General features: G+C 46.8%; 1 protein-coding gene across 3 annotated transcripts in view; it reads right to left on the bottom strand.

The window, feature by feature from the left end:
• TBX1 (T-box transcription factor 1) overlaps positions 1-17,695 on the bottom strand; it is an 89,866-nt gene that overhangs the window by 11,923 nt on the left and 60,248 nt on the right. For all 3 annotated transcript variants that reach the window (XM_086942631.1, XM_086942630.1, XM_086942629.1), the window contains 2 exons: positions 4,685-4,752; positions 2,468-2,568 (listed from right to left, as the gene is read on the bottom strand). In XM_086942631.1, coding sequence (XP_086798757.1) covers positions 2,468-2,568; positions 4,685-4,752 — 169 coding nt within the window. The remainder of the gene's footprint in view (positions 1-2,467; positions 2,569-4,684; positions 4,753-17,695) is intronic.

The raw sequence follows: 17,695 nt of genomic DNA, 5'->3' as shown, positions 1-17,695 counted from the left end.
CAGGATAAATTGATCCACAAATAAATGCATCTGTTACGTATGTGAACTATTCCAGAATAGATCATTAAAATCCCGGAAATAGAATCACCAGCAATGAGAAAGAATTCTGGGCATTTAATGATTACATCTTGAAATCGGGTGCCAATAAGAATCCTCAGTGTTGTCAGAATATGGAATCTGAGTGATGCTTCCATTGTGTTCCCAAAATAATGTCTCAGTAAAAATCATAATGTATGTCTTCAAAACAAGCAAAGCCCCCCTGGGATTTTCAGAGGTGATCCAACAGAGATACATTCTCTTGTTGCATGAAGTTTTTGAAGTAATTTGTCATTAACTTTTGTAACAATGAATCAATACCCTGCCCAAAGAAGATTCTAATTAGTAATTTTGATATGAGGTAATACTATAATAATTAAGGAAGTAGTCCATCAAAAATGTCAGCAAATGCCACCTAAAGATTTGTAACCTCAAGTAATATCTAGGCTTGCAGTCATCAAGCTAAGTATTAGTAGGGAGCAGGGGGAAGTCAGGCCTTTCTGTTGCTACCTGGAGGATGACGGTTAGACGTGGTATATGTGGATAAGTGCCAAAGAATTAGGGTAGATAACTCAGCATGTCCTGGAGGGGAGAGATCTGAGTAACCATAGGGGCATATTAGCAAGGGCAATATTGCTGCTTTAGCTGGACTTTTTCCCGCTAAAGCGGCGACATTTTTATCGCCCTATCAGCAAGCTTTTAGGCGATAGCGACTGGTTTGGGGCCCGCTTTGCATGTCAGCGATATTTATCGCTAATGACATGCAAAGTGGGCGTATCCAAACTATTTATGACAGAAAGCAGTTGCTACCACAGCTATCGCCTATTAGCAACGCATGCTTAGTGATAAAAAAAGTTGCGCTAAGCGCGATTATCGCTAGAATCTAACGCCTGCTAATAGGATGACTTACCTGTATACTCAATGGGAGGTGAATTGTCAGGTTAAGTCCCAATTGGCGTTAATGCGTGAATATTGCTGGAATTCCAGCGATAATCATGCATTTCGCCGCTATCACTGGATATTTTAGCACAATGGAGAAAAACTTTGCTAATAGCATGTTTTCCCCGCTAACATATCCAACGATAAAAAAAAACACGCTAAGCGCGTTTTGCAATAAATATCGCAATTCCTTGCCAATATACCCCCATGTTCTTAAGAGTTATCAATTTGAGGGACATTAAAGTGGATTCTGACTTGCATACAAGGCTAAATGAAATTGGCTACTTGAGAACCTCAGAGTTTTGAGGTTCTCAGACTTTGTACCACTCACGATGAAGAGGAGAAGGGCTCACAAGCACCCATAAGGTAAGTTCCTGACCCAGGGTGTAAAGGCGGGCCGACGGCATCATTTGAATTTGCATCTTACTTAGAGAGGGAAGATTACTTTGTTTAAGACTCTGACAAAGATTACATCCTTTCCAAAGTTGACAGAAAAGCAACCTCAAATGAACGCGAGAACAGCGAATGTTCCACCGTGACCTTTTATAATGGAGCTCTCAGTGGAACCCTGTCCCACCTTTAACTGTCTTTTATACCGCAGTGCTTGTACTAAGTTTCGAGTGGTCGTGATGGCTTCCAACAGTTGTAGAACTGTTCTATCATCCAGGTCAAAAACAAAGAGATACAAACTAAGTGCTCTGTCATAGTCATTAAGTCACCAAAAGAGGTATTAGGACATGTCCAAATCATTGTCCTGAAACAAATGTTGAGCAAAATCCTAGTAAGATCTCCGAGAGGTATCCCAATGAACGATGTGTGATGAGACCTTTAGGCAACGACGAAATAGGCGCTTCTAGGAAAAGTGTCATTGAGGTTTCTACGTGATTTCCGAGCCACAGAGAAATGTTTTATTGCAGATGGTGGATTCTACGAGGTACCATAATGAGAACACCCCTAGTTGTCCGAGGAATAGCAGACGGGCCACAAGTGAATCTCCGATGCACAATGAAGATGACAACAATGGATCTACGCTCAGCTCCTGTGAAGGCTCCAATATATATCCGAATCAACAATGACAATCCAAAATGGAGGACCAATGGAAATTTCAAGTGATGTCCGAAAGGGAGTTTCACGCGACATTCCATTGAGTATTGTTGGAGATGCTGATCTGTAAATGTCAATTGAGATTTTGACAGATCTCACCAAAACACTGAACTATGCTGAATAAATCTAAAAATGTCTCAATGCACAGTGAGGGTTACAACAAATGCGTTCAGAAGTGTTCTAAGGTACCTCACAAATGGTTTTGAGCAATGCCACAATACGGGGTGGAAGCCGTGAGTTGACGTAGCTTGGTATTTTTGTTTGCAAATACCTTTCGTACTCTATGCGATGATGATTTTGTGGTTTGTTATATAATTACTTTGCATCCATGTGACATATTCGTATTACAACATGCATAACCCTGTCCATCAGAGGAAGTGGTGCCTACCTTTCTCTGTACCGTTCTGTTGCGAAGGTGACGTGACTGGGTTCCGGGATCTCGCAAACGCACTCATGAGAGGAAGTGAGCCCGGTCGGTGATTTCTAGGCCTGAAAAACACAAATTTGACACTTTGAAGCTGCTGTGTTTCACATGGTGAGGTGTGGGTTCAGAGTATCATATTTACATCTGTTTCATTGTTGACTTCTACAAATCAATGTAATTCATTAATACGATACATTTACTGTCACCCATGGTAAATGCTGTCTCTCATACGGTGTTAAGCTACAAAATTCTACACAAAACAAGTTTTTTCTTTAAAATAAACATGTGTTCTCTGCCCATAGTGGGGGTGCAGAAACAATAATTGCTGTTTGTCTCAATTCCCTCTAAAACCATTTAAGTGATGACCTCACGTGGACAGGCTCACGTTACACATCACATTGCTTTCCCCATCAGGTGTGTTATGTATGTGCTGGTATACATGTAGCCAAAGCCCTGCTGGGGAGCAAAGAACTGTGTTTATCAAAGGAAATTGTAAACAACTTGATAGTGAACACACCAAGAAGAAATATGTCACAACTGCATAGGACACAACTAAATTATATTTAACGTATTTTATATTTTCGGTTAAGGGAGAAAACTTATTTGCCAGAACTGCACTTTTTTCAATAATTACCAAAGACTGGTTAGAACTCAGATCTCGAGAGTCCAAAACTACCAACTGAGCCACTAGAGGACATCATAGATGTGACATTTCTCTTGAACCCCTAATAGAGCAGGCTGGCACATCCCAGGATGGGAATGGCATACGTAGAGCAGCCTAACACATCTCAGGGCACACATAGCATACATAGAGTAGCCTGGCACATCTCAGGATGGGCATGGCATACGTAGAGCAGCCTGGGCCATCTACAGGTGGGCATAGCATAAATAGAGCAGCCAGGCACATCTAAGAATGTACATGGCATAAATAGAGCAGCCTGGCACATCTAAGGATGGGCATGACATAAATAGATCAGACTGACACATCTCAGGGCACACATAGCATACATAGAGTAGCCTGGCACATCTCAGGGTGGTCATGGGATGCGTAGAGCAACCTGGGCCAACTCAGGGTGGACATGGCATATGTAGAGAAGCGTGGGCCATCTCAGGATGGGCATGGCATAAATAGAGCAACCTGGCACATCTGAGGGTGGGCATGCCATAGGTAGAGCAGCTTGGCATATCCCAGGGTGGGCATGGCATGAATAAAGCAGCCTGGCTCATCTCAAGGTGGGAATGGTATACGTAGAGCAGCCTGGGTCATTTCTGGGTGGGCATGGCATAAATAGATAAGTCTGGCACATCCCCTGGGGGCATGACAGAAAGCACAATATTGCATGTCTCTCTTAGAGATTTAAATCATTTTATAGCCCAGTGCCAATCCATTTGGGGCGTGATTTCTGAAGGGTAAAGGTCATTTTTATAGCAGGTTCACCTTAAAATGAACATCCCAGAAGCAAAGAAGCCAAGTGTGACCTCGGGCTTGCCACGGATGTTTCTCTGAGAGTCTTATGACTTGCAACTCAAGTAGGGTTTTAACCCTTGCATTGCTGCTTTCCGATGCTCGTTAAGGAATGTGGTACACCTTCAACAAACAACATATTGCATTTATGGATGTGTTGGTATTTTTAGAGCGTGGACCACTGACCATGGGGCATAGCCTCTTGCAAGCTACAATGACAAGGCGACAGTGAAAGGTAAGCTAATTCGTTTTATTTATTTATTTACTTAACTCTGTTCGGCCGTATGCCGGAGATTCCCCCCCCCCCCTGCCCCTCCCCGCCTCGCATCACCGCCCTGCAGCACTCCCTCGAGGAGCCGCCACTGGATTTGTTTGTATCTGGAGGATGGTCGGTGATGATCTAATGTCGACAGGGGGGTCTTCTAATTATGAGAGCACAATCAGAGAATATTTGCCTTCTGTTTTTCCCCTCCTTTTAATGTTTTGTCTCCAGTCTGGGGATGTGCAGGCTCCTTGTGGGACATATAGGGGCTGATTACGATGTCGGGCAGAATCTCTTCCGCCCGATACCGCGGAGCCTTCCGACTCGCATCGGTATCGAACCCATAGTGTGCAGTCTGATAATGTGCACGTGTCGGAGGTTCATATTTGCATGAATTCCTGCCACGATCATTCAACAGCAAACACCAAAAATTCAGATATGAACCAAAACTCACCAGTCCTCGGGGTCGCAGTCTCGGAATCCTTTCGCGAAAGGGTTGCTGGCGATTTTTAACTGCGTTATCTGAAAGAGAGGCACATGAGCGTCACTTTAACCTGCCTTGTGACCATAAACAGCGCCCGCTTCACTAATAATAATGGATAACTTGTTTTTTTATAGCGCCTCGAGTCATAATGCACTTAAGCCGTTTCTAAGCGCTGTGAAAAGCTGTTGTTACTATTCATGGTACAAAGCTTCACAGTTATCACTGTGCTCTTTATTGAACATATAATTAGGGCTCCCAGTTTTATGGTATTTCTTTTTTTGACATTTCCATCTGTATTTATCCATATTTCTTTTTTGCTAATTTGATCTGTATTTATCCATATTTATTTTGAGTTTTGTGAAAAAATGTATCTGAAACTAGCATATTTCCACATGTATTTAACCGATAAATGTTCACTCATGCTTAAATGCCTGAGAGATTTCAGTTATATGAAAACCCAGAGGCGATAAATCAATGCACTTATATGAAAACATATGCAAATCAGTATCAACCTTATGCATATCTACTGCTGTTTAAGCAACTTTACTAAAATTCCTTTCTTGTTTTAACACCCTTGCCCGTCAATCCGCCCAGCTATACGCTTGGCAGGCATGACTGACAGCATTTAGAACCACTCAAAAACAACCCAATTTTCGTTTTTATCCACATTAAAAATATATATAGACAGGAAAATAAATGGGTTTCTGTCTGTATTTATCTGTAAAAATCAGTAAAAACAGAAAACAGGGAGCCTTACATATAATTAAATATTATCGAGGATGGGTGAAGAGAGCGTTGCTATGAATTTGTCCTTTGAATGAACAGCAGGATGGGGTTGTTACACATATGGAAGCAAACATCTGAGCGCACACATGCAAGTCTCCTCTTAGTAAACCTCACACATCTCCTGCAAGTTTGCCAACTGTTATTATGCACATTTAATCTGTCTTTTCTTTCAGTCACAGACAATTTGTGTTGTTTCCAAGCATTAAGAAGTTTTTTAAGACCAGTTGTAAGAAAAGGGACATGTTAACCTACAAAGTTCTAGTTGCATCGAAGCCATAGTTTGTACACGCATATTTGCAATATGTTTTATATTTCTAGGGCTGCCACTGAAGTCTTAAAAATGAAAATGTTATTCGGAAGACATGCTGTTAAATATATTCATCCATCCACCCACCCATCGCCCTATCTGTCTATGCGCCTAGCTGTTAATAGGTGCAATGTCTTGAAAGCTGGGTGCCTTTTGATTTTGAAAAGGTTTCATTCTGTCACTTTTACTGTGAAAAAAAAATATATATACATATATATACATATATATATTTGTATCTTTTTTTTTAAAGATTGTTTAAAAAAACTCTAAGGGGGTAATAATGCACTAAACACCTTTGGTGAGGTGTCAGCTGTTGTTGCATTTTCTTTCATTGGCAGTAATGTTTTCAATAGATAACAAGGCCTCGAGCTTTCCTACCTTGTATCCGCCTTCCTTGAATACACGGAAGACAGAAGTATATGTTGGGGGAGGAGGGGGCTGATTCACTTCTTTCAGTGGCTTCTGGGTCTCAAGAATGCAATGGGATGTGTTTCAAGTGTTCGAATAAAAGGCGCGCAACTTTTATTCTAAAGGCTCGTCTGCAGGTAACAAAGTGCACGTGGTTAAATACACGGAAACCGACGAAGAGACGAAATGGCATTAGAAAATAAAATCCAGACGCGGACAATAGTGCGACCGCTTTGTGTTTCTTTGGTAATATGTTAAAATATCAACAAACACGAGGAGAAACTCTTCCCTGTTAGGGGGGCAGCTTTCCGCGTTTCGTGCCCAACATGTTGGCGCTTTTTTCCTTTCTTTAATTCCACCTCCCAAAACATCTTAATTTAGATAAAATGTCCACATTCGTTGTGTTACTTAATCCCCTCTTGGGTGTTCACCATATTCTGGCATGTTTGCAAAAATCCCTCGACCCTCTCCCGCAAACCGGCACGAATTGCGAACAATAATATGAGAATAAATGATATTTTTATGGGTCCGTGTGTTTGAAGGCGGACTTAGGGAAGAATGTCCCGGGCGGAGGGAACATGTGGTTTGTTTCTGCACGGGCTGAAGGGCAGGGCTCTGTGCCACCCAACACCGCCGGGGGGGGGGGGGGGGGGGGGTGGAGAGCAGGCAGGCCTGGGCGATGCTGGGGGGGGGGGTCGCGGAGGGCGTCAGGCCCAGGGTACATCATACCTGTGCTCAGAGGCAGAACGTGCCACTGGGCTGTGCGGAATGAACAAACTTTAAGGCCCCCACCAGCCCCCACCGTGGAACTGGCAGGCTTGGAGGTCAGACTGACAGAACGCAGGCAGGAAGGAAGGGGCGAGCAGCTGTCCCGGGGCATCAACAGCGGCCCGCGAGGGCTGGGACAGGCAAGGTGGCTGCTGTCAGGGGGGCGGGCGCCCTCAGCAGCCTGGGATGCCCTTCTCAGGGGGCAGGAGCCCGCCCTTCCTCCCTCAGCAGCCTGGGATGCCCTTCTCGAAGGGGGGGCGGGGGGGGCGGTGGGGCTAGGACAGGCGGCTGGCCTCCCTTCCTCAGCAGCACGATGCCCTTCTCAGTGGGCAGGGGGCCTCCCTCAGCAGACTGAGCTGCCCTTCTCATCAGCATGAATTGCCATTCTCAGCAGCACGAGTTGCCCTTCTCAGGGGGGCTGGCACCCTCCCTCAGCAGCCTGAGTTGCCCTTCTCAGCAGCCTGAGTTGCCCTTCTCAGCAGCATGGATTGCCCTTCTCAGGGAGCTGGCACCCTCCCTCAGCAGCCTGAGTTGCCCTTCTCAGCAGCCTGAGTTGCCCTTCTCAGCAGCATGGATTGCCCTTCTCAGGGGGCATAAGGCCTCCCTCAGGAGCCTGAGTTGCCCTTCTCAGCAGCCTGAGTTGCCCTTCTCAGCAGCCCGAGTTGCCCTTCTCAGCAGCCTGAGTTGCCCTTCTCAGCAGCATGGATTGCCCTTCTCAGGGGGCATAAGGCCTCCCTCAGCAGACTGAGCTGCCCTTCTCAGTAGCCAGAGTTGCCCTTCTCAGCAGCATGAGTTGCCCTTCTCAGGGGACAGGCGCCATCCTTCAGCAGCAGCCTTTGTGTAAAACTACTGTACATGAAAAACAGCATGGCATATACCATAGATGTAATATGCTGGTTATTACCATTGCAGAGGGAGGGATGTGGCATCTTCACCCACTCGAGATTCTGCCTCCAGTGAGTGATGACCTCTCCCCACACTCAGCAATGCTAATTCAGAGCATATTACACTCTGCACATCTCCCCCCCACACTCAACAATAGCACTAAATAGCATATTACACACTCCGCATCAGCATCTATAGGTATACGTAGAATATATGCAGCTACGCCGAGTGTAATATGCTATCAGTTATCATTCTTCAGCCTGGGCTGGCATTAAGCAGCGGTTTTTAAGCCAGACAAGCTGTACTATAGTAATAAAGTGGGATTTGACCTTTGCACTGTAGCAATAAATGCGCAAACCTTTATATGTTAACTCACTAGTTACAAATAACTTGGGTTTATGGGCCACATTCACTTTCACTGGCCTGGCAAACACGTATGACTTTTTTCATACCATAGTTTAAAAATGTTTAAGAGATGTGTGCCTATGTGTGTGTGTTTGTGTGTATTTGTAACTAGAGCCACACACATAAAATGTTGCATGATAGAATGCTATTGCCACATGCATGTTTTGCAATCTCACTGCTGCCTTTTCATCCCAATGACATCTCCTCGTTTCAGTGGTCCCATTGATGAAGCAAACCTTTTCCGGTTGAGCCTAGGATACAGCGTAAGCGTTCTTATTCCCTACCATTATTTAGTTTTCCTGTTAATCTCATTGGGCGGCTTCTTATTCCTTGTCTTCTTTGTCAATCATGTGTTTGACCCTCCCATGGAGCATAACCTCTTTACTCATCCCTTTGATTGGCTGTCTGCTATGCTTCCTTTGCCCACTTTTAGGGCGAACAAAGTGATACCAAAGGTCATGATGGACGGAGCATTGGAGCAAATCAAACACTCACCCCCAGTCAACTGGTCTGGGTTTAATCCATCATCATTCTTTAGCTCACTCCACCACCCCAGTTCAGACATGGCCATATGCAAATCAGTCTGACCCTGTGCCTCATGGGAACACCCAGTTCAGCTATATAAATACAAACCTTTTTTCCTCCTCTATCCTTCTGCTATCATTCCAAATCCAAATAACTGACTAACCTATCCACCACTTAAAATGTACTTGCATGTTTCATTATACTAATTCAACACTAATCCTCTATGGGTCCCGGAGTAGCGTGCTACTCGTCGAAAAAGCGATTCAACGCCTCGTCAGGGGAAGTAAGCGCTATATAAATGCAATTACAATACAATTTAATACAATACATGGCCATATGCAAATCATTCTGACCCTGTGCCTCATGGGAACAGTCCAGCCCGGACTCCCAAGCCATGTCTTCCCTGGACCGGAAACAAGCATCCTGGGACCGGTTTCTGGCTAATCAGCCGTCATCAGCCGTCATCAGCCAGGCTAGCTTGAATCTAGTGGTAAAGTGAGCAAGGGACCCACTTCTGGGCATACCCTGCCAATTTAGGGCGAACAAAGCGATACCAAAGGGGATGATGGACAGAGCGTCGGAGCAAATCAGACACTCACCCCCAGTCAACTGATCTGGGAACAATTTTCTTCTTTTTGTTACAACATTTCACGAGAGTGCATGTGTATTCCAGCTGTCTCCATGGTGAGCTTTCCTTCCCCCTTTGCTCTATCTACCCATGTTTTTCTGTCTCCTACCCGCACTCGTGTTGCTCTCTCCTGCCTGTCTACTGCTGCCCTTCCCCCATGCTCCACGTCACTCTGTTTATTCAGGTTCTCTCACTCTTCTTGCTTCTTCTCCTTCCTCCCCAACCCACTCATCCATCATTAATTTATTTCTAAAAGTATTTTCACAGTACTTTTTTCATCTGGAAAAAGTGTCCTTTTTTAACTGTGCGCATGCGTGTTGAACATAAGCAAGCAACCTACAACATGACGTGATGGATATGTCATCATGTTCTTTAAAGACATGCTGAACAGGAGCCACAATGCTGTGCTGCATGGCTTCAAAATATTAGTAAAGCGCAGAGGTCTTATAGGCGAGACTCATTGACTTTGCCAATGCTTGTTTTTAGATATCTCAAGAAAGCATTGTAGTTTTTTACTCTCCCCTGCCTTCTTGAGGGAAAACGCATTTCAGGCACAGAGGGTGGACAGAGAACGATCACAAACCCCTTACTTGGTATTACTCATGGCAATACTAACATTCTGCAAAGTTGTCATATTTTATTTGTGTCTCAACAATCGAGTCCAGTTGTGTGCCTTGTTATGTTGATATGGACAGATGTTCACTGCGTATTGTGTATTCATGCTTGGTTTGAGGTTTTGTTTCATAACAAAAACAAAAGAAAAATATTTTTTTTTAAAACAATTGTGTCCAGTGTTCACGCGATGAAAGAAATACCTATAGACACCCAGAAATATAAGGTTGGTGGATGTCTGTCTGGATGGATGGCTAGATGGATGGACGGAAAACAGCCTATCTCTAAAATAGGAACAATCAGCCATAATTCCTCCTTTAATATCAGTAATAAAGGCGGCGCCGGCGCAAGACCCGCAGTGCTAGAATGTGTAAACGTGTCTTATTGCAGCACCAGCCTCCCCCAGGACCCGGTAATTCAGCGCGAGCGGGTTTCCAAGCTGCTCCCGGGTGGTAATTTCACAGAAGCAGATTCGAGATTTGTCCAAACAGAGGTGATTGACGTGTCTCGGAGGGGGGCTGTGGGTTCCAAGCTGGGGCTGCCGCTGGTTTACATAGGCGGAGCCCCCCGCCCGCTCTAGGGAAGCTTTCCATGAGCGTGGGCCCCAGCAGGCATCCCCATGGCAGGGCCCCGGGGTCCCCCCCTCCCGCTCAGATATCGGGTTCCCGCAGGATGGCGCAATGGCTTTAGCAGATGAGCTGGGGGGGACCCCCTTACGCCAGGGTCAGGCTGATGCGAGCTCGGGGGGCTGTCTCTTCTGCTCCTGAGTCCTGCCATGTGCAGGGAGGTGCACCCCCAGGGGTGTCAACGTGCAGGCTCGGCAGGCCTCTGGGTGGGGTCACCACTTCATACCGCCACAGCTGGGGGAGGCTGATGCGAGCTTGGGGGGCTGTCTCTTCAGCTCCTGCGTCCTGCCATCTGCAGGGTGCACCCCCAGGGGTGTCCACGTGCAGGCTCGGCAGGCCTGTGCGTGGGGTCACCCCTTCATACCGCCACAGCGGGGGGAGGCTGATGCGAACTCGGGGGGCTGTCACTTCAGCTCCTGAGTCCTGCCATGTGCAGGAGGCTGATTCGAGCACGCGGAGCTGTCACTTCGGGCCGGAGCCGGGTCACGTGCAGGCTGCACCCTCTCCATGTGCGGGCTCTCCAGCATGTGGGGGTGGGGGTGAACCCCCGTAGCATCAGGAGGCGGAACTGAGCACAGAGAGGTCTCTAGGCCCCGGGCCCTGCGGGGGCCAAGACGCGGACTCAAGAAATACAAGTGCAGTCTCTGGAGACATTTGGGGGGGGGGTCTGTCTCAGACTGTGCGCAGTCACATGTGCAGTCTCTGGAGACAAGTGGGGTCTGAGACTGTACACAGTCACATGTGCAGTCTCTGCAGACACGTGGGGGTCTGTCTCAGACGGTACGCAGTCACATGTGCAGTCTCTGGGTACATATGGGGTCTGAGACTGTATGCAGTCACATGTGCAGTCTCTGGGTACATATGGGGTCTGAGACTGTACGCAGTCACATGTGCAGTCTCTGGGTACATATGGGGTCTGAGACTGTATGCAGTCACATGTGCAGTCTCTGGGTACATGTGGGGTCTGAGACTGTAAGCAGTCACATGTGCAGTGTCTGCAGACAAGTGGGGGTCTGTCTCAGACTGTACGCAGTCACATGTGCAGTCTCTGGTGACAAGTGGGGTCTGAGACAGTATGCAGACATGTGTAGTCTCTGGTGACAAGTGTGGTCTGAGATGGTATGCAGTCAACATGTGCAGTCTCTGGAGACACGTGGGGGTCTGTCTCAGACTGTACGTAGTGACACGTGCAGTCTCAGGAGACATGTGGGGGTCTGTCTCAGACTGTAAGCAGTCACGTGCAGTCTTTGGATACGAGGGGGGTATGAGACTGTAATCAGTCACATGTGCAGTCTCTGCAGACAAGTGGGGTCTGAGACTGTACGCAGTCACATGTGCAGTCTCTGGAGACAAGTGGGGTCTGAGACTGTACGCAGTCGCAGTCACATGTGCAGTCTCTGAAGACACGTGGGGTCTGAGACTGTACGCAGTCACATGTGCAGTCTCTGCAGAGAAGGGGGGTCTGAGACTGTATGCAGTCACATGTGCAGTCTCTGAAGACAAGAGGGAGTCTGAGACTGTACGCAGTCACATGTGCAGTCTCTGCAGACAAGTGGGAGTCTGAGACTGTACGCAGTCACATGTGCAGTCTCTGGATTCAAGTGGGGTCCGAGACTGTTTGCAGTCACACATGCAGTCTCTGGAGACACGTGGGGGGTCTGTCTCAGACTGTTCGCAGTCACGTGCAGTCTTTGGATACAAGGGGGGTCTGAAACTGTACACGGTCACATGTGCAGTCTCTCCAGACAAGTGGGGTCTGAGACTGTACGCAGTCACATGTGCAGTCTCTGCAGAGAAGGGGGGTCTGAGACTGTACGCAGTCACATGTGCAGACTCTGCAGACAAGTGGGGGGTCTGAGACTGTACGCAGTCACATGTGCAGACTCTGCAGACAAGTGGGGGGGTCTGAGACTGTACGCAGTCACATCTGCAGTCTCTGTAGACAAGTGGGGCTCTGAGACTGTACGCAGTCACATGTGCAGTCTCTGCAGAGAAGTGGGGTCTGAGACTGTATACAGTCACATGTGCAGTCTCTGAAGAGAAGTGGGGTATGAGACTGTGCGTAGTCACATGTGCAGTCTCTGAAGACAAGTGGAGTCTGAGACTGTAAGCAGTCATGTGTGCAGTCTCTGGGTACATGTGGGAGTCTGAGACTGTATGCAGTCACATGTGCAGTCTCTGGATACAAGTGGGGTCTGAGACTGTACGCAGTCACATGTGCAGTCTCTGGATACAAGTGGGGTTTGAGACTGTATGCAGTCACATGTGCAGTCTCTGGTGACAAGTGGGGTCTGAGACTGTATGCAGTCATATGTGCAGTCTCTGCAGACAAGTGGGGTCTGAGACTGTACGCAGTCACATGTGCAGTCTCTGCAGAGAAGGGGGGTCTGAGACTGTACACAGTCATATGTGCAGACAAGTGGGGGGGTCTGAGACTGTAAGCAGTCACATGTGCAGTCTCTGTAGACACGTGGGGCTCTGAGACTGTACGTAGTCACATGTGCAGTCTCTGCAGAGAAGTGGGGTCTGAGACTGTATACAGTCACATGTGCAGTCTCTCAAGACAAGTGGAGTCTGACACTGTAAGCAGTCATGTGTGCAGTCTCTGGGTAAATATGGGAGTCTGAGACTGTATGCAGTCACATGTGCAGTCTCTGGATACAAGTGGGGTCTGAGACTGTACGCAGTCACATGTGCAGTCTCTGCAGAGAAGGGGGGTCTGAGACTGTACGCAGTCACATGTGCAGACAAGTGGGGGGGGTCTGAGACTGTACGCAGTCACATGTGCAGTCTCTGTAGACAAGTGGGGCTCTGAGACTGTACGTAGTTACATGTGCAGTCTCTGCAGAGAAGTGGGGTCTGAGACTGTATACAGTCACATGTGCAGTCTCTGCAGAGAAGGGGGGTCTGAGACGGTACGCAGTCACATGTGCAGACAAGTGGGGGGGTCTGAGACTGTACGCAGTCACATGTGCAGTCTCTGTAGGCAAGTGGGGTCTGAGACAGTACGCAGTCACATGTGCAGTCTCTGCAGAGAAGTGGGGTCTGAGACTGTATACAGTCACATGTGCAGTCTCTGAAGAGAAGTGGGGTATGAGACTGCGTAGTCACATGTGCAGTCTCTGAAGACAAGTGGAGTATGAGACTGTAAGCAGTCATGTGTGCAGTCTCTGGGTACATGTGGGAGTCTGAGACTGTATGCAGTCACATGTGTAGTCTCTGAAGACAAGTGGGGTCTGAGACTGTACGCAGTCACATGTGCAGTCTCTGCAGACACGTGGGGTTCTGTCTCAGACTGTGCGCAGTCACATGTGCAGTCTCTGGATACAAGTGGGGTCTGAGACTGTACGCAGTCACATGTGCAGTCTCTTCAGAGAAGTGGGGGCTGAGACTGTAAGCAGTCACATGTGCAGTCTCTGTAGACAAGTGGGGCTCTGAGACTGTACGCAGTCATATGTGCAGTCTCTGGAGACAAGTAGGGTCTGAGACTGTACGCAGTCACATGTGCAGTCTCTGCAGAGAGGTGGGGACTGAGACTGTAAGCAGTCACATGTGCAGTCTCTGTAGAGAAAGTGGGGCTCTGAGACTGTACGCAGTCACATGTGCAGTCTCTGGTGACAAGTGGGGTCTGAGACTGTACGCGGTCACATGTGCAGTCTCTGCAGAGATATGGGGTCTGAGACTGTACGCAGTCACATCTGCAGTCTCTGCAGACAAGTGGGGTCTGAGACTGTACGCAGTCACATGTGCAGTTCTGCAGACAAGTGGGGTCTGAGCCTGTACGTAGTCACATGTGCAGTCTCTGCAGACAAGTGGGGTCTGAGACTGTAAGCAGTCATGTGTGCAGTCTCTGGGTACATGTGGGGTCTGAGACTGTACGCAGTCACATGTGCAGTCTCTGCGTACATGTGCGGTCTGAGACTGTACGCAGTCACATGTGCAGTCTCTGGAGATGAGGGGGGTCTGAGACTGTATGCAGTCACATGCGCAGTCTCTGGAGACAAGTGGGGTCTGAGATTGTAAGCAGTCACATGTGCAGTCTCTGGGTACATGTGGAGTCTGAGACTGTACGCAGTCACATGTGCAGTCTCTGGCGATGAGGGGGGTCTGAGACTGTATGCAGTCACATGTGCAGTCTCTGGAGACAAGTGGGGTCTGAGATTGTAAGCAGTCACATGTGCAGTCTCTGGATACAAGTGGGGTCTGAGACTGTACGCAGTCACATGTGCAGTCTCTGGAGATGAGGGGGGTCTGAGACTGTATGCAGTCACATGCGCAGTCTCTGGAGACAAGTGGGGTCTGAGATTGTAAGCAGTCACATGTGCAGTCTCTGGGTACATGTGGAGTCTGAGACTGTACGCAGTCACATGTGCAGTCTCTGGCGATGAGGGGGGTCTGAGACTGTATGCAGTCACATGTGCAGTCTCTGGAGACAAGTGGGGTCTGAGATTGTAAGCAGTCACATGTGCAGTCTCTGGAGACAAGTGGGGTCTGAGACTGAACGCAGTCACATGTGCAGTCTTTACAGAGAAGGGGGGTCTGAGACTGTATGCAGTCACACGTGCAGTCTCTGAAGACAAGTGGGGTCTGAGACTGTACGCAGTCACATGTGCAGTGTCTGGAGATGAGGGGGGTCTGAGACTGTATGCAGTCATATGTGCCGTCTCGGGAGACAAGTGGGGTCTGAGATTGTAAGCAGTCACATGTGCAGTCTCTGGGTACATGTGGGAGTCTGAGACTGTATGCAGTCATATGTGCAGTCTCGGGAGACACGTGGGGGTCTGTCTCACACTGTACGCAGTCACATGTGCAGTCTCTGCCGACAAGTGGGGTCTGAGACTGTACGCAGTCACGTGTGCAGTCTCTGCAGAGAAGTGGGGTCTGAGACTGTACGCAGTCACATGTGCAGTCTCTGGAGACAAGTGGGGTCTGAGACTGTACGCAGTCACATGTGCAGTCTCTGGAGACAAGTGGGGTCTGAGACTGTACGCAGTCACATGTGCAGTCTCTGGTGACAAGTGAGGTCTGTCAAAGACTGTGGAGTTACATGTGTTCGAAACCTTGGTATATATATATATATATGTACATGCATGAACACAGAAAGAGACACGCATGCACGCGCAGAGAGACGGGTCAGGTGGCGAGACATATGAAGAGAGATGACCCGAGTGGATCAAAAGGGAGGTCGGGCGTCTATAAACGGTTGGTATTTGCGACATTACACATGGTAGACACCCAGCCATGCACCCCTTTAAAAGAAAAAAGAGAAAAAGCCAAATAAAAGGAAAACAAAATCAGACTCAAGTGAAACTGTGAGGAGAAATATGTAAAAATGGCAGATTTATTTATATCATAAAAAACACTCCTTTTGTGCAACGTATAAATTATTAATTTGAACTTAATAAATACAGAAACTTTTTTGTTCGAAAATAAAGCTTATATTGTAACTTTAGGGTTTTAAAAAAAAATAGAATAAATTAAAATTGCATGCAAAAATGTCGTAATTTGCTTGTGAAAATGGCAAAGTAAACTAGCAATAACAATGTATGTTATCGGTGTTAAATTCCATGAGTAAACGGCTAAGAGTGTCAATGTTTTTAGAGATAAGGTGCACCCCCTCGTCTACAGGCAAAGAGAGCACTTAGTCCTACATTATCACATTATTAAATCACATATTATATATGCACATGCATAACATTTAATATTGTGGCAACTGTGGATGAGTATTATATAACTAAATATTATTCATACATATATATACACACACACATATATATATATATATATATATATATATATATATATATATATATATATATATATATATATATAGTACTATTTTAAATGAGCAAAGAATAATATATTTAAAATGTTTTGTTTATCCCGCTAAATTGATATTAAAATGTTTATAGTCTATAAAACGTTCGTGCTTTACCAGCCCCCCACCAGTAGGGCCCCGCTGCGCTCCTCTGCACGCGGAAGGAGACGGGAACACGTTGGGGCATTTTCAAGGTGTGAAGAGGGTTTTGGTTCACAGCTGCGGCCGACCAAAGGCGCTACATTAATATTCCACGGAAGAACTGACGCAGTGGAGAGTAAGGCGCTGTTCTCGCGCCCTTTAAAAGTTACAATCGCTGACTCAGCGACGCGGAGTTTATTTTGCTTCCTTTAAACACCCGCGATCACATCTCTCCCACCGTCAATACATACCGTATATTCAGCCTGCCAAGCGTAAACAATATATCTTTCTCAATTTAAAGAGGTAGTGCGTGAAAACAGCGCCTAACCCGGTGAAAAGCAGCAGGCCATTATAGCGGTAAAACACCGCAGCTCCCTTCGCAGCGCTGGCTGGGTGGCGCTTACCTGCACCCTCGGGGATGCACCGGTTTGTGCGTGTTCACTAGGCGTCAGCTGCACTCACTAGAGGCGGCGATGATTTTCCCGTGTTTTATATTTTTTAGGTGCTGCTATGTGTGCCTCGATTGTTATTTCATAACGTCGGAGCGCTAGCCCATATAAAAAGGAAAATAACATACAGGGGCTTATCCTGTAAAACTTTTCAAGAACCTTTATATGCATGGCAAGAAACTGGGTGGGTTAATGTGCTTACGGTAGACCACTGCTTTTGATGTTTTAAGCACAAGTGCCATTATGTAATATTATTATTCGGAAAATAAACCTGTGGATTGGGTCTTCGGTTAATTAGCGCGATTCTGCGTCACAGGGGTGTTCGTAGAAAAAATAATCGTTATCTTTCTCGTTGCGTTTTCCCTTTTAATATTATCAGAATTTTAACAGTGGACACTTATTGCAGCCACCTGAAAAGTTGCACGAGAGGAGCACGTGTAGGTACTGTGACAGATATGTAAGAGGCTCACATGTCTTTCTACTCTCCGCACTACACATGATGGAAAATAACTTTTAAGAAAAAGGTATTAAAATAGAGACAGACTATAAATGACATTGTTTTCAATGTCTAGCTCATATTGCTATTATTGAAGATTTCAAAATATTTCTTTTTTTATCTGATA

Source organism: Lissotriton vulgaris, chromosome 11 (genome assembly GCF_964263255.1).
Source record: "Lissotriton vulgaris chromosome 11, aLisVul1.2, whole genome shotgun sequence".
NCBI lineage: Eukaryota > Metazoa > Chordata > Amphibia > Caudata > Salamandridae > Lissotriton > Lissotriton vulgaris.
This window is presented reverse-complemented; position numbering and strand designations above follow the sequence as displayed.